This window comes from Falco biarmicus, chromosome 8, assembly GCF_023638135.1.
Source record: "Falco biarmicus isolate bFalBia1 chromosome 8, bFalBia1.pri, whole genome shotgun sequence".
In the NCBI taxonomy this organism is placed as follows: domain Eukaryota; kingdom Metazoa; phylum Chordata; class Aves; order Falconiformes; family Falconidae; genus Falco; species Falco biarmicus.
Window position 1 is genome coordinate 19567145 of NC_079295.1, and position 25602 is coordinate 19592746.

The 25602-nt window shown below is 52.4% G+C and overlaps 3 protein-coding genes across 4 annotated transcripts in view; all 3 read right to left on the bottom strand.

Annotated features, from left to right (window-relative positions):
* Window positions 1–25602, bottom strand: part of MTX2 (metaxin 2) — a 76336-nt gene that overhangs the window by 45066 nt on the left and 5668 nt on the right. The window contains exon 1 of one of the 2 annotated variants that reach the window (XM_056349006.1): window positions 24686–24689. The exons of the other annotated variant lie outside the window; for it this stretch is intronic. The gene's annotated coding sequence lies outside the window, so the exon portion shown is untranslated. Of the gene's footprint in view, window positions 1–24685; window positions 24690–25602 lie in introns of those variants that run through there. 2 annotated transcript variants of the gene reach the window in all.
* HOXD1 (homeobox D1) lies at window positions 2765–5778 on the bottom strand. The gene is made up of 2 exons (XM_056349009.1): window positions 5033–5778; window positions 2765–4894 (listed from the first exon to the last, which is right to left on the bottom strand). Exons 1-2 carry the CDS (start codon window positions 5469–5471, stop codon window positions 4623–4625), a joined length of 711 nt encoding a protein of 236 aa, XP_056204984.1. The 5' UTR covers window positions 5472–5778; the 3' UTR covers window positions 2765–4622.
* On the bottom strand, window positions 12926–16053 carry HOXD3 (homeobox D3). Its single transcript, XM_056349008.1, has 2 exons — window positions 15516–16053; window positions 12926–15061 (listed from the first exon to the last, which is right to left on the bottom strand). Exons 1-2 carry the CDS (start codon window positions 16009–16011, stop codon window positions 14310–14312), a joined length of 1248 nt encoding a protein of 415 aa, XP_056204983.1. The 5' UTR covers window positions 16012–16053; the 3' UTR covers window positions 12926–14309.

The following is a 25602-nucleotide window of genomic DNA, read 5'->3' on the forward strand; positions in this document are numbered from 1 at the left end:
AAACACAAGAAAACCAAAATTGTTTATGAAAAGCTTTTTTGTGGGCCAGTGGTCTGATAATAAAGGGAGCCTTGTCCTGCTTACAAATAGTTCTTAAGGACTGTTATCTCTATCTGAGATTTTAGCACTCTATGCAAGCATAAGTTTTAGCCAAGGAAGATTCACATGTTGCACAGCTGAGGGTTACTTTATTCACTTGGCTGGTGCTCAAGAACAGCAAATGATTTCTGGATAAAACTAAAATACAGTAAGACACTGGCTCTGGGTAGTATCTTTTCCTATATATTGCCCAGAATTATTTGGGTGGCATTTTTGAGATATGGCTGGGGAGGGAGGTGAATAACAGACATTGTTACAATAGGGAATGGAATGATTTGTCATTTGGTTCACCTTTCTTTCTTTCAACAGAGTGCCTTTCTCTGGCCAAAGACTCCTCTAGTTCACAGACATTAGGAAAAGCCATAAAGAATGATGGTTGAGATTAAGTGAGCCACATATACATATAGCTATATGTAACCACATATTGCCAATAGAAAAAGAATGCGTTTCCCATAAACTTCAGTCACCTCTTAACGATAAACTGGTAACAACCATGTCTTATTTGGGGTTTCTCTCCATACATCTTTCTCCTTGGTCGTCAGGGATTTGCAAGTGTTCTCGGGATTTCCTTGGAATTTAGGCTAACAGCGTGGCGCAGGACAAATCATAAGTATGATTTATTAGCTGCTAGAGACAAGTGCTTGGAACTACAAGGAGGTCTTTCCATTTTGTAATTTTGCCTGCAAAGATTTTTCTTAAAAGAGGTAATAGTCTGTTTTTCTCTACTAATAATCTATACTGCTTTATGCATAAGCCACCATTCCAGGTTTTACCAATAAATAGAGGAAATGGCACACTTTTAAAAGGAGATTAAAACGTGGTGATTGGGTTGCATATTTTTGTTTTCTGGCCTACTGCTGTGCTCTTTCATGCTTAAAATAAACCTGTATATGCAGCTCATACCATAAACCAGAGTCGTTGGTTTGACCCTTGGCAAAGCATTCCCTGTACTGTATTTGCAAGCAATAACATACTCATTCAGTTCCGCATGGGAAGCCAGATACCCAAGCAAGCCTGGGTTCTTGCCTAAGCTTGGTTTTCAAAGAGGTGTGATTTTCTGTTATCATGTACCTATCCAAAGGATATGAAATCTCTACATTCACATATACCACTTAGGAACAGTAATTTTACAACTTTCTTCTCCTTAGAAGCCTTCCAAATCAATTTTTTGTTCTGTTTCAGGCAAAATGGGAACACATTAAAAAAGTTATTTTTTTCACATCTCTTTGTAGCCTGTGGCCCTTTGAGCAATAGTCAGTAGGCAAACACTAATATGTGACTGAAATAGAATGGTCTTTCTGTGGTTTCTAATGATGTTTGAGGGAAAATAAGGCCAGGAAATAGTATTTTCATAATTTGTGATAAATTATATGGTGGTGGTTATCTACTGAGGTAAGTCTGGAATATTTTGTTCTGATTGCAGTGAGAACTGCAGCTTGTGCTCTTACCTCTATCTGCCTAACCTAAAACCTGATTCCAGCTGCTAGGCATCAAATTGAACATGTGTGAGATACAACTCTTGGGATTAATGTGAAATGAGTGAATCTTAGACCTTATCTATCATTTATTTGTCTCATGTGTGCACCCATGTATATCACAGGCATTTTTATTTAATTATTCAGGAATTAGCACATGACTTGCATTAGCTCCTTCCTCAGGGTATCTTGCTGACAGAATGGTGCAAAGGAGCAATATCTAATCCTCATACAGCTAACACTCTTCGTGAAGAAGAAAGATCCTATTAAACTGGCCCTGTCATGTGAGCAGAAATTACACTTAGTACTAAGTACTGGTTCTTAAAACAGAATATAGTTGTGTTCATAGTAGCAAATTGATTCAGACTGCCATAAAAGAGTTGTAAGGTTTCATCTTAATTTGCAAGTAAATCTCTCTATATTCAGGCTGTGTCATTTTGATGGATACAGAACTGTGCACTGCTACAAGGCCGGCACATGTATTTATTTATACAGGAAAATATACAGCATGAAAACATTCATTATAAAAGACTTAGTGTGTTTTAATGGCCTGATCCAGCACCGCTGAAATCAATGAGAATCTTTCTTTCCATGTTGGTAGCACAGGAGCATGCCAGCAGTGTGGAAAACATTCCTCTGACCTGAAGTGCCTAGCACAAATGTCAAAATCATTAGGAAAATAAAAGCCTGCCAAACCAGCAACCCCATAGACATGTGACAAATATGGAGGCAACTGAAAACACAGCTGTTTTCTAAAGTTCACATGTGAACCATATGCTCTTAGAAAGATGGGTTATTCTGGCTACATGTCTATGCTTATTTGTTGTTTAAAAAAACCAAGGAGTACTAACAGGAGACTTGGTAAAAACTTAGTTTAAAAACAGTGAAAAGGGTTGGATAGTAGTTGACTTGCGTGTAATATTCAGCTTGCAAAACAGATTTGATTTACTTGAATTTTCATTAATTCTACCAGATTTTGCTTCATTCTACTTTAAATAGCATCTTCTCCAAAACAAATGGCAGAAATATTATTTCCTACTTTGCAATGAATGATCACCCTGCAGTATGCCTGTTTGGTGTCATTACTTTAATAAAGAACTGCAAACCCCATAATCTGGATGCAACTAGTTTCACACGAGTACTTCTATCCTGAGAATTTTTCAGTGATAACCCATGAAGTGAACCAGCCAGTGGGATATGAACCATAACACCATATACAGAACAAAAATGTCTCTGTGTGCATGCACAACCATGAGCCTCTAGCTTTATTGTACTTTCCAGGTACAGTCAGGATATGATGCATAACCAAACACTTCTGTCTTGGGAGGTCCCCCCCTCAGATGCTCACTGTGGGGGCACCCATCTCCTTGTCGAGGAGGCCTCCTGCCCTAGCTCAGCCGTAAGCCTGCTGCCGCAGCATCATTCCAATGTACCTGTCCAGCTTTTGGGAGCATACTGTTTCCCAGGGCTCCCACCAACCTCTGCTGAAGCTGCCATCAGCAGTGGCTTCCCAGTCCCTCGGCTGAAGAGAAATCTTCATAAAAAAGCCTGTAAGCAGAAGGGTGCCTTGGGGAATGGAAGGTACTATAGAGAATAAGTATCCCTTACGTCGTGGACTTGCTGATTTGAAAGTTCCACCTTCATCTGCTCTCTCTGTTCCTTTTGCCCAGGAAGCATTCAACAAAGACCAACAAATGTTGGTGTCTGGGGCTGGCTTCCAAACAGCAGCAGTCACAGATCCTCTGAGATCCATCTCCCCTGGTGCTACAATGTGTTCTGCACCTTAAAGTCCAACACCCAGGAGAAATCCAGAGCAGAGACTTGTCCAAAGTAGTTTTGTGCCACAGATAAATAAAATCACATTCCCATAAATCCAGATGTCATTCCTTTCTGCATTGGTGTTATGCTTTCCCAGTCACAGGTAGGAAAAGTCTAAACTTGGCTCCTTTGTCCACTTTGATACTGAATTTTATCTCTGGGAAAGACAAAATTGTGAGAAGTGAGGATCACTGGTGAATTTTGCGCTTGCATGGAGGAATCAGTCATCATCACTCTTTTTGAACAAGTACGCCAAGTAAAAGATCCAGGAATCCTCTTGGTCTTTCACTGGCAGAGGTCTGTGGTCAAACCCAGGCATCTTTCTGCACTTTAACAGGTCTTTGAGGTTTTTCTTGTGGTAAGATTTGTTGCAAACTGATTTAATATGGTGCATTTCTTTAACCATAAGATACAATCAAGCCTGCGAAAGCTGGATGATCTCAGAGCCTGGCCCTGGATGCTCGTAAGAGGCTTTATGTTGTCTTGTCCTTGCCCAGGCACACAAGAGGTGCTGGGAGCCAGCAGATGCCCGGTCATGGGCAGCCCCTTCAAGGAAAATCCCAGCACCCCTGCAGTTTGAATGGGAAGAGGTGTTCCTCCTATGACTTTATTTCTTTTAAAACTTTCCCTCACAGTTACTGAACAGATTTTGGACTAAATCAGCCACATCAGCAAAGGAATGGGAACGAATGAGGAATAAATACAAGCATAAACAGCCTCTTTTTTTGCAGCATTTTTTGAAGGATAGGACAGAACACAAGGGCACTTTTTTCAAAAGGGGATCTTGGACTCATACTGGTGGCAGTGGCCATCCCTGCCCCTTCCCGTAAGAAGTCTTCCCTGCTCTCCTTTGCTCTGCCTTCTCGGGGTTTCTCCCTCTCTTCTGTGTGAACTCTGCCTGAGCCTGCGGATGTCTTCTTAAATGCAATACGAAGAAGAGGTCGGGAGCTTGGGGCAGCCCCCCCTCCCCCATAAAGAGAGGGAGCGGCAGCCCCCGTTAGCTCCCAGCTGCGCCCACCCGCTGCCTCCTCGGCCCGGCTCGAAACTCAGCAGCAGCGTTCGGGGCTGGCACCGTTCCCTGAATCCTCATAAATAAAACTGTAAATAAGTTGCAACAGAAAAAACAGCGGAGCTGCATCGCCGCACTCCCGCCTGAAAGCCCACCTCGGGTGCCCCGCCGGCCGCAACTTCCCGCCCGGCCCCGCAGACCCCCGGGGGGGCGGCGGGGCTTCACGCGGGGCCGCCCGGGGCACCCGTGGGCGCGGCGGCGGGGGCGGCCAGCGCCTCCCGCTCCCGCTTCTTCTGCTTCATGCGGCGGTTCTGGAACCAGACCTTCACCTGGGCGTCGCGGAGGCGCAGCGAGCGGGCCACCTCGAGGCGGCGGGCCCGCGACAGGTACCGGCTGAAGTGAAACTCCTTCTCCAGCTCCGTGAGCTGCCGGGTGCTGAAGCTGGTGCGTGCGGGGCAGGCGGGAGGTTCCCCCCCGCACGGCGCCGCGCAGCCTGCAACGCCGAAAAACACCGTGCTTCAGCGGGGACAGGGGAAGGGAGCGAGGCGGGGGTCGGGGCCGGGGCAAGGAGGAGGGCAGAGGGGAGCCGGGATGGGAGCAGCCCCCGCCCGCGCCCCGCCGCCCCACTCACTTCTCCCGGGCGGGCTCCGCTTCGCTCGCATCCACTCGAAGGTGCGGGGCGCCGCCGGGGCCGCCGCGGGGGCCGGGGAGCCGAGCGCGGGGGCGGCCCTGGGGCAGGGCGAGAGGCGCCGCGGCCCCCCACCGCCCGCGCCGGGGCAGGGGCGGCCGGGCTCCGCCGGCGGCGGCGGGCGGCCGCTCCCGGGGAAAATGGACGTGGCATAGCCCGGCGGCCCCGCTCCGCGGGACGGCCGGTAGCCGCAGCTCGGCGCCGCGGCGGGGGCAGACGGGCACCCCACCGCCCCGGCGCAGGCAGGCGGCGGGGAGGGCGCGGCGCTGGCCACGGTGCCCAGCGCCGGGAAGGCGCGGCCCCCCCGCCGGGTGCAGGGGGGCTGCGGGGCCCCGCGGCACAGCGCCGGCGGGCAGGCGAGGGGGAAGTACCCCAGGTCCATGGCCCGCGGGGCAGCGCCCCTCCCCGCACCTGCCCCGCGCCCCGCCGGGGCAATACTGCCCTGATATAGGGCCGGGAGCGGGGCGGCACGTTCCGCCCAGCGGCCAATGGGAGCCCGGCGGGGGGAGCCTTCATCGGGGGTCCCGGGCGCCGCGGGCTCCCCTGCCCACGCCCGGCTGCCCAGGCCCGGCGGGGGGCTGCGGGCGGGCAGCCCCCCGAGCCCTTCGGGGCCTCCCCGCGACGGGCCGCTCGCTCTGCACTCGCCGGAGCCGCCGGGCACTTCGGAGCCGCTAGCCGGGAGTTTGGAGGGTGGGTGAGCCGGCGCTTTCCCGCTACCGGGGCTCCCGTCCCAGGCCACCTCTGCCCCCTCCCCTTGCTCTGCTACTGGCCAGGCCCCCGCAGGCTCCCACGGGAGCCCCCGCAGCCCGAGGGAGCAGCCGGAGCAGTAGCGGGCTGCGCAGGCACCCCCAGGCTGTCCGCACCCTTGGTGAGGGGGGGACTGCTGCACCTCGCGGCACTTAATGGTCTCGTTCCATCAGATAAGTGCTCTGCAGCCTCTCAAAAGTGAATCCCCAGGCTCACCCCGTTAATGGGCTTTCATTTTTCCCTTGGCGATTCAGCATTGTTTACTGAGGGTTTGCAGCCGGCAGAGAGTGCACCAAGTTGCACTGCCCAGCCAAACCCTCCAGCTCTCTCTCTTGGCTTTCATCCCCCCAGAACGGCAGAGAACAGGAACAGGCACGGAGGTTATGAAGCCTGGACTCTGAAAGTGATCATCTTTCCCTAAATGGCTCCAAGTGACGCTTGACCATCCAGTCTGAGCTATACATATGTTTGATTTGGATAATGATGGGTTTCATCCAAGTCATCAACTGATAACCATGTGTCAAAGCAGTTCAGAACAGCAAAAGGGTGTGCTGAGCAAGCATGCTTGGGCTTTGGTGCCTGGGGACTGGACAGACAAGGAACATGAAGAAAGGCTACATCATGCTGCTTTGAATTAGATGTGTAACTATCTAAGTGTTTAGGAGGTAGATGTGGACTCAGCTGGGAAATGCAAGGATGGTACCTTATAAAAAATCATTTTCTTTCTAAATAAAAGCATGAAATTGAAATGCCTTCGCCCGTCATCTACTGCCTTACACTCAATAGCCCAAAGAGCTCTATAAGCTCTTGGCCAAGTGCTGCTCGCTGCCACAAATTTTGCAAGGACCAGACATGGTGCAACCACCCAAGGGCAGCCAGGTTCCCCAGAGAAGGAAAAATTCTGGGTCTTTTGTTGATTTCAGAGGTCTGACTCATGGCAGAGAAGGGACGTGGGGAGACGCAGTCAGACCATTTCACGGACTCAGCCTCAACTCTTTCCCATGGAGACTTGTGCTCTGCAGCTCAGCCCCAGCTGGCCCACCATTATGCCCAGACAATGCTTCCAAGCAGGCCTGGTGGCGTTTTTTCCTGCAGAGGACACATCCCTGGTACAGGCAGATGCAAGCCCACATGGACACAGGAGCACTTCCCTGTATATGCATCTAACCAACGACACAGTCTTCTATCAGCCCCGCTTTCTCCCCAGCTCATCCAGCCCATCCGCTATAAAGCAACTATTACAGAGCAAAAGCTGGCTATACAGATTACTGCTTTAATGTGCTTGTAACTCAGAGTCTACAGGCAGAGCAGCCGCTGTAAGCTCAGAGACCTGAAGTTAGCTGTTCTCCGGACACAGACTTGTTTACTGTTCTGAGCTGTGTTGCCCTACTGCAGTAATAATGGGTGATCACCTACATTTCCATTTGCAGAGGATGCAGGTATAAATTAGAACAGTTTTAATCAAATACACCTTGTCAGGAAACCTGCATTTTGAGGAAGCAGTTGAATTCTGGATGATACAAATTTGCTCAGCATACCCATGGCAATCAGCAGTTTAGAAAATACCATCGTCTGACAAAACAGAAGCCTAGGAACACCAGGCTTTCTCTTTAGCAGAGACAGGCTGTCCATGCAGGAGAGCATCTGTGCTCTTCAGTCTTCCCTGCTGTAAAAAACTCCTGCCTGCAGCGAAGCAGACAGCACTGGCTCTGGAGAAGGGCTGCTGCTTTACTTGAGTCTTCTGTTTGCAACTGGTTTAATTACACCTAAAGCTGTGTTTTAAACACTAAAAGAGCTGTCCATGTTCACACCAGCATAAGATCTTTCCATTCACCCAGCTGGATTCTATTACCAAGTTTCTTGTTTGTTACCTGTTTGTTTTTGCAGGACTGTTTAAGGATGAGGAAATTGGAAATCAGTGGCTAAACACAGGCAAAGAATCTCTTGCTGCTCTGGCTTTTGAGGGGGATGCAATTTTCTATGCTCCTGAATTTCACAGTGTTCAGACATAAATAGCTAACTGCCAGTGATACAAAACTGAGTGACTGCAGCTGGTTTTTTGCAAGAAGTCTAATGGAAAGAGTCCCTGGATGTCAAAAGGAGGAAGAAAAACAGTGGGTTAAAAAGAAGAGTGGGGGGAACATAATGCTGTCAAAGGCAATTTGAGAATGGCTGGGAGCTTTATGGACATCTGTGCAAGCAGTGCAGTGATGGCATGAGCCCGGGGAGCTGCTGGGGCAGAAACCTCTGTGAGAACAATGGACCAAACCAGCTCCTGTGCCACCACACTTCTGGAAACACGTGGGCCACTGAAAAACCTTTGACAGCCACTGTGAAATTAAGACATGATGTAGGAACAAGCCCAGCTAAAAAACCCTGAGCCCTGTTGGGTGCAGACACTAACCAGCAGTGCCCTGGGGAGGCTGCTTGCACAGTGTGTGTGTTGAAAGCAGTGGCAGCCCTGAGCCAGAGACCTCTTGATGTTGGACCGTGTTGCCTTTCTTCTCTGGAGCAAGCCTCCACCCTCTGTGCTTGTCACAATACTAACACATAGGAGATTCAACAGATCCCTCCCCAGCCCTCAGGAAAATGACATGGAAGGCCTGGTTCAAGCATGACCTTGTCCTTGCCCCTCTGCTGCTATGACACTGCCAGCTAGGGAGAGCTGGTTCTCAGCAATACGTAGGAATGGATGTACATCCATGGCATGAAGATAGCCAGTGTGTGGGTGAGCATCCCAAAGAGAGGTAAGCAAACACCGAGGATTTAAGCGGTGGCCCTGTTAACCCAGGCAAACTATCAAAAGCCCCTGGGAGGAAGGCTATGAGAAAAGAAGAAGCTCTGGGGAGTTTATTTTGTAAAGTGGATAAAACCAGGGATGTACAGAGACCCCAGGGCAAAGAAGAGGAATCATCCTGCCACTCTGGGGGAGCCAGGCTCAGTTCCAGCACAAGCACAGCCCTTGCAGGCAGGCAGGGCACTTCGTGCTCTCCTGAGGAAGGTGTGTTTCCCTTTGCCCTCAATATTTCCCTGCCACAAGTTCCACTGTCCTGGTTGTCCCTGGGGTAGTTTCAGCAGGCCTGGGACAGGGACCTCTGCTCTCCCAGTACATGTGATTAACTACAAAGATCCTCTGCACAAACACAGAGAAGAGGAAAGTCCCTCCCTCTTTCTGTAAGGATTTGCCCAGAAGAGCAATTCCACATAGGCCTCTGCGCCACGTAATGCCCTGTTCAGTGGCTGAGAAGTTAGTAGGAAGGAAAAATTATGCATATTGATAACCCAGAGGTATCGAGGTAAGCCACACTGCTGTGCATAAAACAGAGGTGTCAAAGCACCAGCAGCCAAGATTTCTGCTTTGCCTAGCCCTTCTTGCTTCCAGAGATCCTAAAAGGTAGCCCAGGTTCCTTGGAGGGAAGATCGAGGTTATGCACCTCACTCAGCATAGGGTTGTCTACCCTCTCTTAAACCTTATGCTGTTGCAAGAAAAACTGCACATCAGCAAATAAAGAAAAAAATAACCCAAGTGTTCAAATTATACATTCGGGATCACTTTTACCCACAAGACCTCATCCTGCCTAGTACAGATCCATGCTAATTTTGTTCAGCTTTATGCTTACAGTCATTGCAGCTAAGCCTTTCTGGGGTTCATCTCAGAGCAGTTCAGGGAGCTTCAGGACCCTGGGCTCTGAAGTTGGAGACAAAGGCCTACCTCTGCTCCTGAGCAGCATCTGCAGAGTCCTGGGGATGTGCAGGCATGGACACCTCACTGTGTTCCCTTTTGCACCTCAGCCTCCGTGACAAAGGGGCTTGATCCCAACCTGCCATGTTACTCCATGGCTTTTGGGTTCTGCCTCTGCTGGCCAGGGTTTCTGGTCAAGTCCCAGCTGGCTCAGGCCCTAGCAGAAGTAGGAGGAACCGCTGTCCAGTGAAAAGTGCTCATCATGTGATTGATGACCCTTAATAGGGCCAGCCCTCTCCCTCCCCCACCAGCCCCACTCCTAGCAAGGACCATGTTGTACCCACTGCCGCTGCTCACGTGAGAACGGAGAGCCATTGCCTGTTCAGGCATAAACCTGCTGCTTAGTCCCCGGAAAGTGGCTGCAGCCAATGGAGCTCTGGTCCAGCCCATCTTGCACCTTTTAAAAGCAGAGGTAGCTGGTTCATCAATATATAACATCACGTGGTGCGCAGCCAGCCACTGCGGCCCTAATTGCCCCGTCAGCACCAACCCCTTTGTGCTGCCTGGCTGGCTCCAGCTTTTGTTCCCAGGCAGGTCTACTGCGGTGATGCTGCACGCCTGGGCCTCTCCGCTGTGCAGCACGCTGCGCCTTCACTGGGTGCCATTGTATCCAGCCGCTTGGCACGCAGGGCGGGCTGGCACATAGAAAGGTGGCGTTATGACCTGCAGCTCCTTCCCTCCCTCCCCAGCCAACAGCTGTCAACAAGGCACCCTTCCAGCAGCACCCTGGCAGTCCCTTGACCCCCTTTTTTCCCTCTCCAAGTAGTCCCTTCTGTGCGTGGACCATCCTGCAGGTTGTTCCACAGGGCTTTCCACAAGGCTGGAAGAGTGCAGAGACCCCAGTAGTGGATCCCACTTTCAGACTTCTTGTCATGGAGCAACAATGACACAGCTGGTCCCCAAGAAAGCCAGGGGGCTTCTAGCTGACACTGGTGGGCTCCCTCTTTCTTAGCCAGCCTCCCCCAGCCAGCCCGCACCCCACCTGTCCTTGCCTTCTGGGTGTGCAGCCAGCTGCTTCATCTTCACCCATGGGCAAGGCTGCCTGCAGCCCTGGGTGTCTCAGGCAGGGTCCCATGGTGGCAGCCATGTGGGGTGCCCAGGGACCAGAACTGGGAGCCTGAAGTGCTCTGCCCAGGGAGTGCTTGCTAATGGAGCAGGTGGCATTTGCCTTTCTTTTCCCAGCCCCACACAAGTGGCACCCACAAGACAGTGGCGTCCCTGGGAACCCCTGGCTGTGCCTGCCTAGGTTCCCCTGCCCCAATGCTGCTCACTAGGCCTTAGACAGAGGGACATGGATGGGACCCCCCTCAAAAGAAACAGGGTGCAAAGAGGCAGCTCAGCCCTGCATTGGCTGGATGGAGCTAACCAAGCGTCATCTGAACACTAGAGCCTCATGTCCTTTTTGCTGCAGGGAAACTGCTGCAGCCCCATTATCCACCCATGGTGGACTGCTGTAAGGGCCAAACCAACATGTGGAGACCTGAAACCTGCTGATCTGAACAGGAGAACCTGCATGGCCTTGCTGAAGCTCAGTGCACCTGACACCTCTCAGCCAGTGCTGTCGGCAGCTCCCTACCCCAGACACTGCTGCAGCACTGCCAACACTTAGAGGCCCTGGCTCAGTGACCTCGTTATGGGTCTGGAGCAGAGGGAGCAGGGAAGGAGGGGAAGGGGTGCTATAGCTCCCATTTGCAGAGAAAGGCAAGGCTGGGATCAGCCCCAGGCCTGGCCTTGGCTGATGAGTTGTGTTTTAAATAGGTGACCGGAGTTCATCACATCAGATGCTGTTGCAAAGGATCTGAGTTCCTATTGAGTGTGAAAGGGGGTTGTTTATAATTTATGGGTTTTAAATGATGGGCCAAGAAAAAGTCTGGCTTGTGCCAAAGTGTCTCTCTCCTCTAGATGGCTGATGCTTGTACAAACATTGTAAAAATGCCAGCAATCTCGCTAAAGTAACATTACTTCTAATAATTAGGTTTATCATCATGGACTTCTATCGCGTTACAAACGAGACACCTCTGCCAGAGTCACAGAGAAGAAAGTGAATTTATTTACAAGAAGATTCTCCCTCGCACATGCTCCTCCTCCTCCCCCACTGGAAGCCAAATCTGCAAACCCTGTCTTTCTGCACTATGAAAATAATTCAGGGCAGTGTGCGTCGTAACATCGTGTTTGTGATCAGTATTCCTCCAAAACCCGGTTCTTCCTCAGGCCTGGGGAAGGGCTATCTATAAATGGCCTTTTCTTTCTTAACACATTTAAGAATTAATAGTGTAAGTCAGAGCAAACACTGAAGAACAGCCTATAGAGCGTGAAGGTGGGGAACACTTGGGAAAAGCACATCGGGTTACACCAGGGACAGCCCTGCAGAAATGGTAGTGCCTTGCTGTTTCGAAGATAGAGGCAGGTGATGCAAAACAGACTGTCTTTTCAAGAACACACATGAAACCCTACATGGACAATTTCAGTCATGGGTACATTGATTACAGAAAGTTTTGGAGATACAAACATAGATAGATATATATATATTTATGGAATATTATAGAAGTATAATTCACAAGTGGTGTTTAGCCTTACTTTTTGCATTGTTTGTATGTTTTGTTTACTCCTGGATGGAGCTTCTAACAATTTGTGTGAAAACTTCCATAGAAAACAATTTTAGGGCTCAAAATGGTTAAAATATGTCTCCGAACAAAGCACTTTATTCTGTTCTGTTTTGTTTACAGACCTACAACACATATATCCAAATTTGCTTGGGTAAAAGTGAAATTAAACGAAAGATACACTTCTCAATGTAGCACGACATTGTTAAAATAGCACAGAGGGGGAAATAAAACCCTAAGTAATATTTTGAATCGTTACTGTCCAGCCAAATATAAATACCAGAAGACGAGAAAGAAAGCAGGGAGGAGAAAGAAAAGAAGAAAATAAAAGAAAGAAAACTTGTCTGTGTTGACCAGAATTGGAGAAGTTAAAATATTTCTCACAAGAGGAATGCCAGGTCCTGTCATTAGAGAATGGAGTAGGAGCTGCAGTGTTTGTCAAACTGGGAAGTGGCGCGTCAGATGGTTTGGTGGGGAATACAGAGGTTCGGATTAATCTTTAACTCGACACTTTTAGAAAGAGATAAGAATAGTCTTCTCAGAGCGACATGTACCGTCAGGAAGAGACTTTAATGACAACGTTTACAAAAGAAGTATCTCTGTAAATCCAGCGAGGGATTCAACACAGCCGTGTAACTAGAGAGGAGGAAACACGAGGGTTCACAGCATCGATCCTTTTTTCTTTTTTTTCTCTGTCCCCACCTCACCCCACCCCCATGTTAACTGTCCCGTTGGTGGCAGAGAGGCAGCGGTGCCCCTCTGCCGCGGCCAGAGGGGACGGGACGGTCCTGGCCAAGCGCCGGGGAGTGCGGCGGCACCTCCCGGCCGCTGCCCGCACCCCCCTTGCCTCGGCGACTCCCCTTCGGCTGCGTGTATCTGATTGTCAATTTTCTTTCAAAGTTTATTTTTATGAAAAACAAGAGGAAAAGCTCGGGCTTCGAAAGATGTCTAAAAAATTGATTTATGGTTACTATAAAGACAACAGTATAAATAACAAAGGAGGCAGCAGCTGCTGCGCGGATTGCCATGGAGACCCTAATGAAATTAGCACTATCAGAGGGTTTCTAATTTTTTTTTTTTTTTTGCGTTCTAAGCTTCTAATTCCTTTCCTATTTCAGATAGCCAGAGTGTAATTAAAAAAAAATAATAATAAAATAGCCCACTGAAATAATAATATGTGCGACAGATACCCAGTCAATAAATATATGTTAACCTCACCGAGGTTTTCGTATGCAGGATTTGATCTGAAACAAGATGGCCAAGCGCCCCACTTTGTAGGTCACCTCCTCAAAGCGGCTGCGCTTCCAGCCACAAAGGTGGCTTCACCCGGCCGAGCCTGCTGCCAGCCAAGCCACCGAGGCGCTCGAGTGGGGCCAGCCGGTTAGAAATAAATACTTTAAAAATACTTTCGATATTTTCTTTTAAAGTGTAACGGCTCTTTGTGTGATGCCACAGTTTGTTTTACTCTATTAATGACTCACGACTTGCTGTCTTACTTAACCCTTACATAAACTACAAACACCAGCCACTGTTACAACTGTTCAAGACTACTCTCTCAACTAGCTCAGACCGAATATACTAAATAGGTGAAATGTCAGTCACCACGGACCTGAATCGCTCTCTCGAAGTACTGGTGAAGAAACTCTACAAATACCCACATAAATACATTAAGACGAGGATAAATAATCAGTGATACAAAAATGTCTCGCTTAAAATAATAAATACATATCATTTAGTCCGATGCGATCCTTACGTTACGGAAGAATTCATAAATTAACTTCTCTGAAATAAGCTTACGCGCGGGCGAGTTCCCACCGCTCACGCCTGGTCTAACACACCTCAGCATGACGGCTGCTAACACTACAGCATCTCTAAGACTTACCTTCAAGTACATCATTACCAGCTTATCAGTCCCTCGGTTTGCAGTATATTGCACTGTCATGCTTAAAACAGCTCTAAGAGAAAGGCTCCTGCTCACGGACCTACTCGGGGCTGCGGAAGAAAGAGAGGAGCTGCTAGGGGAGACAAATCCACTAATACTGTTGGCACTCGAGAGCAAAGTAACACTGTCCCGTCAGAAAAAATGAGGTAATGGAGAGGGGAGCGGGCCCCGCCGGCCGCTGCCCCGCTACAGATGCGTGAGCTTGGGCGCCTCCTGCATCCGTCCCTGAGAGGTGTGGTGAGAGGACAGGTCCGTGTAGGTGGGGTGGGGATCGCAAGGTCCGTGGTGGTGGCCGCCGGGGATCTGGGCGGCGCAGCTGTAGTCCACGCTGGCGGAGGAGGGGTGCTGCAGGTGCCCCAGGTTGAACATGGGGCCCGAGGCCGGCATGGAGTCCACGAAGTTGCCCCCCACGTAGACGGGGCTGCCCTGCAGGCTGGGGTTGGCGAAGCCGCCGCCGCCGCTCTGCATGGGGTGGGGGTCGTACTCCGCGCCCGCGTAGCGCTTCTGCTGCGGCAGGCAGCTGCTCAGCGGCGCCGTGTAGGCGGCCAGCCCGTACATGCTCTGCTGGGATTTGGCGAAGGAGGTGGGCGAGGGCGCGTCGTAGCTGAGGCTGTTGACGCTGGGGAGCTGGCTGGAGTAGCCGACGTGGTTTGGGCCGCTCAGGGGGGGGCTGCGGTCTGGGGACTGTCCGACGGGGGAGTGCATGATGCCTTTGGCTTTCTGGTCCTTTTTATATTTCATCCGGCGGTTCTGGAACCAGATCTTGATCTGCCGCTCGGTCAAGTTGAGCAGGTTGGCCATCTCCACCCGGCGCGGCCGGCACAGGTAGCGGTTGAAGTGAAACTCCTTTTCCAGCTCCACCAGCTGCGCGCTGGTGTAGGCTGTGCGCACCCGCTTGGAGGCCGGCCCGGGGGGGCTCTTGTCCTCGCAGCTCTCTCCTGCGGGGAAGAGGCACAAAGAGCCGTTGGTCCCCCCCGAAGGCCCCCCCCCCCGGGGTCCCCCGGAGCCCCGCCGCCTTCTCGCGCTCTGCCGGCACCCGGGGAGGGGAGCCAGGGGGCCCGGGGGCGGTGCTGCATCCGTCCCTGCCCGGCATACACCCACCACCACCCCGCAGCTGCCTCCCCCAGGGGCTCCCAGCGACCGCCCGTCCAGGCGCTGCCGGGACCCGTCGGGGCCGCGCCTGCCGCCGCTGGGCTGGCAGGGGGAGCGCGGCAGGACCCCCCAGCCTGCCCCACCTGCAGCGCCCGGCAGGGCGGGGACCCCCGAGCGGGGCGGAGAGGCGATGGCAGCGGGAGGAGCAGGGAACAAGGCGCAGGGCCATGGGACTCAGCCCGAGGGGTTCAGCCCGGCTCCCCGGACGGGCAATGGGCTGAGGCGGGGGTGTTGGGCTACCTGAGGGGGCGCAGGTGCTTTTCTGCTTGGAGTTCTGCCGGGACTCCTTCATCCAGGGGAATATCTGCTTGCTGAGAGTGGCGGTGGCCGAGCCCGAGGAGTTGGGCCCCCCCTTGGCTTTTTTCGGAGGGGGTGCGCTGGGAGGGGGATTGGGCGGGGAGGAGGGCGGCAGCGCCGAGGGCTGCTGCTCGCCGATGCCCGGGGGCTGGCTGCCCCCGGGCCCGCCCCCGGCCGTCCGCATGCAGCTGCCGCTCAGCTCGCTGCCCTTGTGGGCCGGGGCGCGGCCAGGCGCCGAGCCCTGGACGGAGCAGGCGGAGCCGGGGTACTCGCCGTCCAGGCCAGCCTGGCCGTAGGGCTGGTGGGCCGCGCCGTAGGGGTAGGCGTCGGCCTTGCTGTAGGTGTAGCCCCCGAAGAGCCCCGCGTTGTCGTAGTAGGCGGCTTTCTGCATCCTCCGCTCTGCGATCGCCGAGGCCCGCGGCCCCCGCTCAAATAACATTGACCGCCGCCCCGCGCTTCACGTCGTCGGCCCGGGCCACTCGCAGCCACCTGGGGAGGGGGACAACGGGGACACAAAAGAGACCTTCAGTGGGGGGCGCCGGCTGGGAGCGGCCGGGCCGGCCCCCAAGCACCCCAGCACCTCCAGCCTCGGCTGGGCCGGTGGGCCCGGGGGCAGTGGGGAGGGAGCAGGGGCAGCGGAGAAGGAGCAGGGCACCAGGGAGAGACCGGAGGACAGCAGGGAGGGACCGGGAGTCATCAAGGAAGGAGCAGGGGACACCAGGGAAGGACCAGAGTTGCCAAGGAGGGAGCAAGGGACACCAGGGAAGGAAGAGGGTCAGCCGGCAAGAGCCAGTGCAAACCGGGGCACACCAGGGAGAGAACAGGGCACAGGAGGGAAGGAGCCACCCAAGAGAAATGCTGCTGGGGGGAGACGGGGGGAAACACCACACTGGCTGGACTTCCTAGAGGCCACTTTTTGAGGGATGTTTTCTTGCTTTGTTTTGTCTTTGGACCGTTCCCGCACGGGTTTCGCTGGACCGGCCCCCGCGGCTGCAGGCAAGGGCTCTCAGAGCGCAATGCGGGGCCACGCTGGGTGGCGTCCCCGGGGACCACCGGCCCGTTCCGGCGGAGAGCCCCCTTGCCCGCCCGGCCGGCACGCGTGCGCACGGCCGCGCACGGCTGACATGATGGATTGAGCCCGGGCTGTGGCCTAGCAGAGGCAGAGAAACCCCGTCCCCTTTGTAAACCCGCCCTCCTTCTTTCCCCCGGATTCCTCCGGAGTTAAAATATAACCGGCGCCATTCACTCCCTTCACTTTGCACTATAAAGGAAGTCGCAGGTCAGCTCCCCTATTTTAATTCCGTGATGAATTAAATTCCCTCACCCAACGTTTCTCGTCCCCTTTCTTTTTCCCCAGTATAAAGAACCTGAGACACTGAAGATCGTTTTTAGGGATTTCTCTTCTTTTTCCAGCTGCAAACTTACGGCGCTCCCCTCCCTGCCCCCCTGGCCCCCCGACGGGGCTGCTCAGACCGAAAGCGCATAGTCCTCTTAGGGCAGATGTTTTGGGGAAGGGTGCTGTTACCTTTCCCTTTGCCGCTCCCGAAACTTCTCTGAGCTTGATGCAAGATAGAAACTGTTCTGCAATTTTGTTGCGGCTTTTCAATATTCCTTGTTCTTATTTTTCTTGTCGAATAAGGGCTTTCTACGACATTTTTAGTAAATTTGAAATTAACACGTACTTCACCTGGCAATGTAAGTCTGTAACTCAACGTATCTTAGGGGTTCGTTGTATTTCTTCAGGGTTTAAGCCTATTAACATACCAGAGAAGAGCAGCTAAAATTTTTTGAACAGTGTCCGATAATTACCATTCTCCAGCCTATACTGACAGAGTCCAGCCTATACTGCCAGGGTACTGCTTTCTCCCGCAGCAATTGGTATCGCCAAATACCGCTGACCTGTTCTCTAAAATTCACCGGGAAACACGTCTGTTTAACTCAATAACCTCAGCGAGCTGCGATCCGCGGCCGCTCTCGGCCGTTTATCCCCAGTTACGAACTGCCGGGGTCCTTTTCTTCCCTGAACAAAAGCTTGGGATGATCTGCGAAGCTGACAGAAATGGGGAAAGAGCTATTTTCCTCTCCTGGAAAATCTGAGTTAAAAAAAAAATCTATGGAAATAGACGATGGCGATTCAGATGAGTTTTAACACGCTGTGATAATCTTGATGAGTCTTGAAAGAATTTCTGTGCAAAATAACTGTCTCTTTTTCCATTTCTGTCATCTACATTTTCGGGAGCGGTCTGGACTGAGGACTTTTGTTAGCACAACACCGCCTTAAGCGTAGGCTTTTATGTGCCTTGTGAAATATAGTTCCCAAAAGAATACGCAGAATCTTAAGAAAGAATATTGCTGTTAAGCTGTTAAAAGCCTTATTTCTTTTCTGAAATACCAACTGCTTGTGAACTCTGCTTGAACCTAAAAAGGAGGCTATGGGCCATAAATCACATGGACAATGCTCAACTGTTTGGTGGCTCATCTTTAGATCTTAAAAAGAGAGAGAGGGAGAGAAAGAGGGAGAGGGAGCAAGACAGACCTTTCCAGGGTTTGATTTTTCCAGGAGTGTAAGGCCCGGGGTGATGTTTTTATAGGTGACACCAAAGCAGGGGCTCAACACTTGGTGATTTGGCCAGAAACAGCCTCCGAGGAGGGGGAGCAGGGGGGTGGGGGGGAAGTGACATCCAAATGGTGAGGCCGAGCCGTGGGAGGTGGGCTTGGAGGCACCGAGGGTAGGAAGCCGCAAAGTATCCATGTCTGTGTTTCAGATTTCCCTTCCTCCTCTCCAGAAAGTTTAACCTCATCTGAACTGTTAGGCGTTGCACACCATAATGGGGCTTTTTGTCCCACCACTGGTTCCAGCGCTTTTGGAGGTTACCGACCCCCTCACGGCTCTGTCTGGGGGGCAGCGGGAGCCTACACTGCCACCGGCCCAGCGCTGCCAGTCGCTTTCCTCCCAACACGTTCATATTAAGCAGCTCTCTACTAAAACTTCCACTACACTTAATTCTGCTTAGGATCAATATCTAATATGATACCGAATAAATAAGAGGCGGTGAGAACGGCCAGTGGAACGGTTATTAAAGCAGCCGGAGCTCTCAGGGTGCATATCAATGCACCTGTCATTGCGGTTTGTAACAAAATTTATGACTGCTAGCGCCGTGGCAGTAAACGCTCCGGCCAGGAATGAAAAGGAAAACACTTCCCAAGCCCCGGCACTTTCAGAAGTGCAAAGCAGCCGGCGCGTAGGAGGGAGCCCGGCAAAAGAATCCCCCGCTCGGGACGTTTCCCGGCCGCCGGCCCGCGGCAGCCCCGTATATAAGGAAAGCGCCGGAGCCGCCGGCGGACTTGGCTGCCGCGCCGGGCTGGGGCAGGGGAGCCGGGCCATGGGGAGCCTCTGCCCCGGGCGAGCAGCCGGCACCCACCGCTGTGGCTGCGCCTGAGCCGGGGGGTGTCTCGCCTCTGGGGGTGCTGAGAGAGGGCACTGGGGCCTCTCAAACCGGCTACGGAGCCCTCGCCAGAGCCACCGGCTGGGTCTAGGGTTTGGCTGCTCCCCGGCCGGGCTGGGCTTCCTCCGAGCACGGGCTGCTTCCAGCGGGGCTTTAGTTACTTGGCGTGGCGGGCAGCGGCACCCCGGGACCCTGCGGCGCCGGGCTCAGCCCCGCCGGCGCTCCCCGCTCCCCGCTCGGCGGGCCGGCGGCCGGGCCACGGCGGCGCACCCTGCTAGGGGCCCATCGCGCCCGGGGAAGCGAGAGACGTGGATGGAAAAGGAAATTCAGAGAACTCACCACACTTATGTTTTTTCTTGATTTTTGACTTTAACTGTGTGGGTAGGATCTTCAGGTTCCTTTGGATAATCCGTGGGCACGGACCTGCAATAGAATTGAGAACTCTCAGCGGAAACTGCTTTGTTTTGGACTTTCTTCCTTACGACTTTGTTAATAAATGCACACCTCGTCCGCAGCCCCTCACCGTGTCTCTGCATCCGTGCCAGGTCTTTTACCAGACAAAGGGCAGACGTTTCTCTTCATTTAGTAATAGCGCTTTTGAGAGTGGCGGGGAGCAAACAAACGAGCAAGATACACCGGCTGCGGATCGGACCCGGGCAGGACGGCCTGCGGCGGCCACTCCGCCGGGCCCCGCGCACCGGCCGCGGAGCTGCGCCCGCCTCCCCAGCGGCCGGGCCGGGCCGGGGCGCGGAGAAGCAGCGCACGGGGGGGACGGGCGCTCCATCGCCGGCCACACCCGCCGCACCCGCCGCCCGCGGAGCGCTCCGCGGAAACGGAGATACCGCGGGTCTCTCTCCCTTCCTCCCCCAAGGCCCCGGTTAAGACAGAAAGACAAACGAAGAAACCCCAGCGCCGAAAATGCGCCGAAAATTTTCGCGGCTCGAAATGAGCGTTTTGCGTTTGGCTGTGTAACGTGTCGACTCAGGACTTCAACAACTTAAGAGTGCCAGAAAATCCCCCACAAAGGAGCCCAGGTCATTATAAAGACGATTTCTAGCCACCATAAGCCTTTGAAATGACCTTTGGCTCGTACAGCAATAACTCACCACTTAATGAACAACCAACGGAAGCGCCTCCAATAGCTCACAACACAACAGACCTTACAACTTTCCACCAAGTCTTCTCGCTCCTTACCCAAACCCAGTAGGATGCTACATTCCCCCTCCAAATCACCTTAATTTATGCTGGCAAACTGGAGTTAGGGAAGTGGAGCTTCATGATTACACATGATGCTCGCTCAGGTTCTTGGCCCAGGCCTGTCCCGGTAACGTCTTATATAATATATTCACGTGGGCGTACGTCAACTTTAAGTGCTTTTTTTTTTTTTTTTTTTCAAGAGAGTTCATTAGAAAGAGCACACTTTACAGGGTGTATGAAAGCAGCATAAGTTGGGTTGCACCTTAGCCCTTGAGCGGAGAGATCATAACATTGCAAACCAAGTCATTGTTAGCCGCTGTTGATTACACGGTAAGTTTTCATTTTGTGCCTAATTAATTATCGACTTCTCATCCCTTTCCGAAGCGGCTCCTCAACCTTAGAAGCAATAGCCTTCCTGCTCTAGACACGCTTTACTTGGAGAGAGCTTGGCCAAATATCGAGATTTCTGCGCCAGAGAGAGAGCCCCCAAAGTTTGCTCTGCGGAGAGAGAGGGGAGTAGGAGCACACCGGGGTTTTGCTCCGCTCCCAGCGCTGCTCCTGCAGAGCTGGCCTCGGAGAAGTTGCCAGAGCTAAACCCAGGGAAATCTTTAGGATTATTCAGGCGTGGGCCCAATATAGGTATTATTGAAATTTTAGGTGAAGTTATAAGTGAGTGCTTCCATCGAGCCAAATGAAATGCTGCTTGCAGTAATTGGATTCAGCTGACTAACTTGGCAGGCCAGCAGCTTGGAGGCATACAGCTAAGAAAAATGTTCACTGCTTTTAACTTCTGATCGAGCAGAGCAACAAGCAACAGAAAGAAAAAAAAAAACCCACCCCAACTTTCTGCCCCTAGGCTCCCTGTCCTGTCTCCCACGGAGGACTCGCCCGGGTCGCTCGGGGCGGGCAGGGTCCGGGCAGCCCTACACCCGCTCCTGCTCGCCAGCACAAAACCGGGCTGCACGCGGGGGCTGTCGAACAAACATAACCGAGAGTTCAGCCGGGCCCCAGGCAGGCCACAGGCAGTGGAAACAGGCGCTCCTGGGAGAACCGGGCCAGTTGCAACAGCCCAAGAGGGAGCTGAGCCGCAAATGTATGCGGGGAGGCTGTGTGGCCGCTCCCAGCCCCCCAGGCCGCCCGGAGAGGCACCAGTTCCCCCCTCCCCAGGCATCTTCCCACCGTCTTATTGATCAAACCGCACAAATGCAGGGCAAGAAACTTCTCGGTAGCTAAACATCAAGCCGTGCTTCAAACAGCGTGTGTTAACTCGAAGGCATGAGCGTACCGGTAATATCCACACTAAAACAACTGGGGGAGGAAAACAACAGCCACTGAGGAACACAAATGCACGGCGAGGGGAAAAGGTTCGGGAAGGTGCTTGGCAGGAATATTTAAGAGACCCTATGTAGGGGCTACATTACTGATGAACCTATTTTAAATCGTCCTTTACAAATCAACACGGCTACCCCCTGCCCGGCTATCCACGGCAACGCGTTAACGTGATGCTCAATCTTATTCTGGCAACGGGAGCATCCAGCAAAGTTGTCTCTCCCTCCTTTCTTTGCTTATTTTCAATTCCCTTCCTGAAACCACCGAATATCGGGGAAAGGGTAGGGGTAAACGTCTTCCCCTAGCCTTTGGGAAGGAGTCCGCTTTTTATTTAAAGAGCATAATAAAAAGAAGATACAGCTTAAAACGTTCAAGGAGGTGAAGACCACTCCATGCATTTGCAGCCGTTATGGACAGAGATTGCAAACAAATTCCAGACAGTCTCTGAGTAAAGGCGATAATGCAGCCCCTGTGGTTAAAGGTCCCATTTTGTCATGCAGTTGCTTACCTGTGTATCAATTTATCATAAACCTGGGCTTCTCACTTTTCAGCATCTGCGCTTGCAGTTCTTAGAATATATCCTTCACCCTTTGTCTGCAGACAATACTCTCCTAAACCTGATCTTGCGGTTTTACAGACATTTCCATACACCAGAATTCCCGATAGAACGCAAAGAGGCTCAAACTCAACTACCAATAAAAGAGAGCGAGTGGAAATCGGAATTTGTTGGGCTTAGGAAAAAAAAAAAAAAGAAAAAAAAATCAACACAACCCTTTAGCCATCAGCCTCCTGGAACCAAAGGCAGCAATTGGCCGGCTCGTGTTCTGTTTTGGTTCTAAATCGTGCGGCCATTGATGAATTTTGGGGGCAAGCGGGAGAAACCCCTTTATAATCAGAAATATAGCCACTGCCTTAAAATACAGGCATATTCGCCCACGTGATCGCAGGAGCAGCTCGCCGGGGCCGAGGCTGGCGCGCTCCCCGCGGCCGCCCGCGCCCCCGCGCAGCGGGGCTGCCGCACCGGGCCCGGTGGGACGGGCCGCCCCCCGCCCCGTGCCCCGGCCCCGGCCCGGCCCGCCCGGCCGCACTGCCGAGCCTTCTCTCCTCGCGCGGAGCTCCGCGCCGCTCCGCTCCGCACTTACGCGCCCTGCGGGGCCTGCGCAGCCGGGGAAAAGGTGAATTCCGCGGGATGATCCCAGGGCGCAGAAATTCCCGGCGGAGAAAGAGGAGGTATTTGGGACCGGCTGCCGCCGAGAGCCTGCGCCGGGGGCAGCTCCGCAGGAGCGCTGCTCTGGCCGAAAGGTGCTCGCTGGCTTGCGCGAATTTTTGTTTTCTCCTGCTCTGTACCGGGAAGATGCGGGGCAGGGGGAGACTACCCCTGTCTGGAGGCTAAACAAGCGTTGGGGAGAAAAAAAACCCTCATGACATTTGTGCGTGTGTGTGTCTGCCCTGAGCCTGCCTCCCCTCTCTTGTGTGTATGAAGAGACATAGAGCAAACCCGATGTATATCCGTCATGAGTGCCCACAAAGCTCCCCAACAGTTCCAGTTGGAGGGGGGGGGAATTTATATTAGCTCCTCTGTTTGATTTTTCTAACATATCTGTAGCTATAAATACACCACACCTAATCTAACATCTGCTATGATTTCATTACCATCCAAAGCATGGGGAGGTGACAGTAACGTATTACCTTACAATACTAACCGTAAGTGCATTGTAACATTTATCTAAATTACATTGCTTTTCCTGACTTTGCAAACCAGTTATAAAAAGATTGGAGTCCAGTGATGGAAACATAAGTTCAATGTAAATTATTGTGTACGGCTTCGGATTTATAATCCTATATTTCTTCGAAATGATGCACTTAAATCTCGCCTCAAGTAAGAGGTAATGGTTCTTTATATCCTTTTTCGTCAGCCATATATTTCGGCGTCTGGGTAGTTTTGCAGAGCCCCCCGCGCTCGCGTGTCTGTGTGTACATACAGCAACCCCTACACGCACAGCGTGTTCTGCATACTTGTGTACATACACACAAAGCCGAACATAATTCTGGCCGCTGTTTAGACATTTTGGATGACGGAGAGGTCTTTCGCTTCCTACACAAAAGTGCGAGGGAAAAGCTGGCCACCGGTCGAGCAAAGAACACGAAGAAGATTCAGAAGAATATGCCTTTTTGGAGGGCAGCTCAGAACCCCCTGGAAAAAGCCCCACAGCCCTGGGGTGTCTTTTTCAGAGTCTAGGGCTTAAAGAAAAGAAAGGCACTGCTTAATGCGAAAATGGAGGACGGCTGAAAGAAAGGAGCACCTTCGCCACCGTCACCAGAATTAAGACATCGTAAAGGGGACTGAAAAAGTATTAAGGAAATGTTAATCCTTTCGCTGGTGGGACTCCAGCTTTGCGCGAATTTGTCTCCAGTAAAGGATCTAAGACTTCTTCAATCGGAGCATATGTTCATAGAGCAATAAAACAGAAAGATTTACAGTCTCCTCCCGCCCCCCAGCAGCCTCGCACCCTTTCAGGAATTACTTATGATGATTTATAACAACAACTCCGGCAATTGTCAAACTGATAAAATAGCCCGGGCTATATGCGGGAATAAACGCTCTTATGAAAGGGCTGCGATTTATGTTCGGGTCCATTTTATTGCCTGTCTTGGTGGAGTTTGGTTTCTTTCCCGGACCAACAGGATAATATAAAACTTCATTGATAAAAACGTAGGAGTTCTCGTGAAGTAGCAAATCTGTTCCTTAGTCACTACCAAAGCACATAAACATTTGTCATCTTTGAATAATTGAATTAATGTGTTATTGTTTGAATGTATAATTCATAACATAGGAAACTTTGTCTCTGTCCTGCCACCGAAACGGAAGTAATAAAAAGCTACAATCTAGGGGTTTTTAGAAATTACTCCAGCAAGGGATAATAAAGAATATCCTGTTTGCAGAAAGTATTTCCAGCTGACCCTGATTTCACAGAGGAATCTCAGCCTCGTTGTCCATATTCTATAGGGTTTATAGAGAGTGGCTTTCTATAAAAATATAAATCCGATTTCCTTCTGGTCCGGGCTATTGATCGGGGGCTTGAAAGGCGGCGTGCCCGCTTCGGGGGCTGAGTGCACCCCGGCTCCTCCGCAGCCCCGGGACGGGCGGCGGGCTCGGGCGGGGACGGGCGGCGGGCAGGGCAGGAGCGGGCGGCGGGCAGGGCAGGAGCGGGCAGGGCAGGAGCGGGCAGGGCAGGAGCGGGCGGCGGGCAGGGCGCCCGGGGCAGCGGGGCCGGGGCCGGCCGGCCTTTGTGCGGGCGGCGGGGGGAAGGCGCGCTCGGCGCTGGTCCGGCCTCGCTGCAGCCCCCCTGTCAAAGGCACACGGCAGAATTTACGACCCCGCTGGCAGAGGGGGCCGAGGGCCTTTCCCCGCCGGTGGGGCCGGGCAGCGGCTCGCCTGGCAGCCGCTTTGTTCCTTCCGCGCCGCTCCGCGCCTGCCCGCGAAGGCGGCCGCGGCCAGCGCCGCCGCCCCAGGAGGCGGTCAGCCTGCCTCCTCCGCGCCGCTCCGCGGTGCCTCCGCGCCGCTCCGTGATCGCCCTCTTCCCCCCCACTCCCTGGGAAGCAAAGGTCACCGCTTGCGCCCGGTCCGGTTCCCGGCCGCTGCCGAGCTGGAAACCAGGAAGCAGCGTGCCCTATTTGTCAAGCGTTTGACAGCTGAGTTCATTAAGGCTTAAATAAGAAGGAATAAAAGTAAAAAATATTTACGTACCGGGCGCTTCTTTTTCGGCAGCTACCAAAGAGCTAGGTGTGCAGAGAGAGGGACTGCACCCTTTGTATATTATATTCTTGGGATCTCTTCAGTTTTCAAGTCTGATAGAGTCCTTTGCTTGGCAGATTAATGACGACTCCGTGTTTCTTAAGGGACGTGCTGAATTAATTATTTCGCAAATCACGTGGTCAGGACTTGTAGAAATCTATTCTTATCATCTTCCTTGCACTTTGAAATTCTGCCTGTTATGACTGTTCCTAGCAAGATTATTTTGGTCTCTAGGCTTGGAGGGAGACGGGAGAGGGGAAAA

Bases quoted from the DNA above. Each gene is read 5' to 3' on its own strand.
- HOXD1 (XM_056349009.1), bottom strand. From the start codon at position 5,471: ATGGACCTGGGGTACTTCCCCCTCGCCTGCCCGCCGGCGCTGTGCCGC. The intron at 4,895-5,032 runs GTGAGTGGGGCG...TCGGCGTTGCAG, and splicing joins GCGGAGCCCGCCCGGGAGAA to GCTGCGCGGCGCCGTGCGGG.
- HOXD3 (XM_056349008.1), bottom strand. From the start codon at position 16,011: ATGTTATTTGAGCGGGGGCCGCGGGCCTCGGCGATCGCAGAGCGGAGG. The intron at 15,062-15,515 runs GTAGCCCAACAC...TCTTCCCCGCAG, and splicing joins AAGCACCTGCGCCCCCTCAG to GAGAGAGCTGCGAGGACAAG.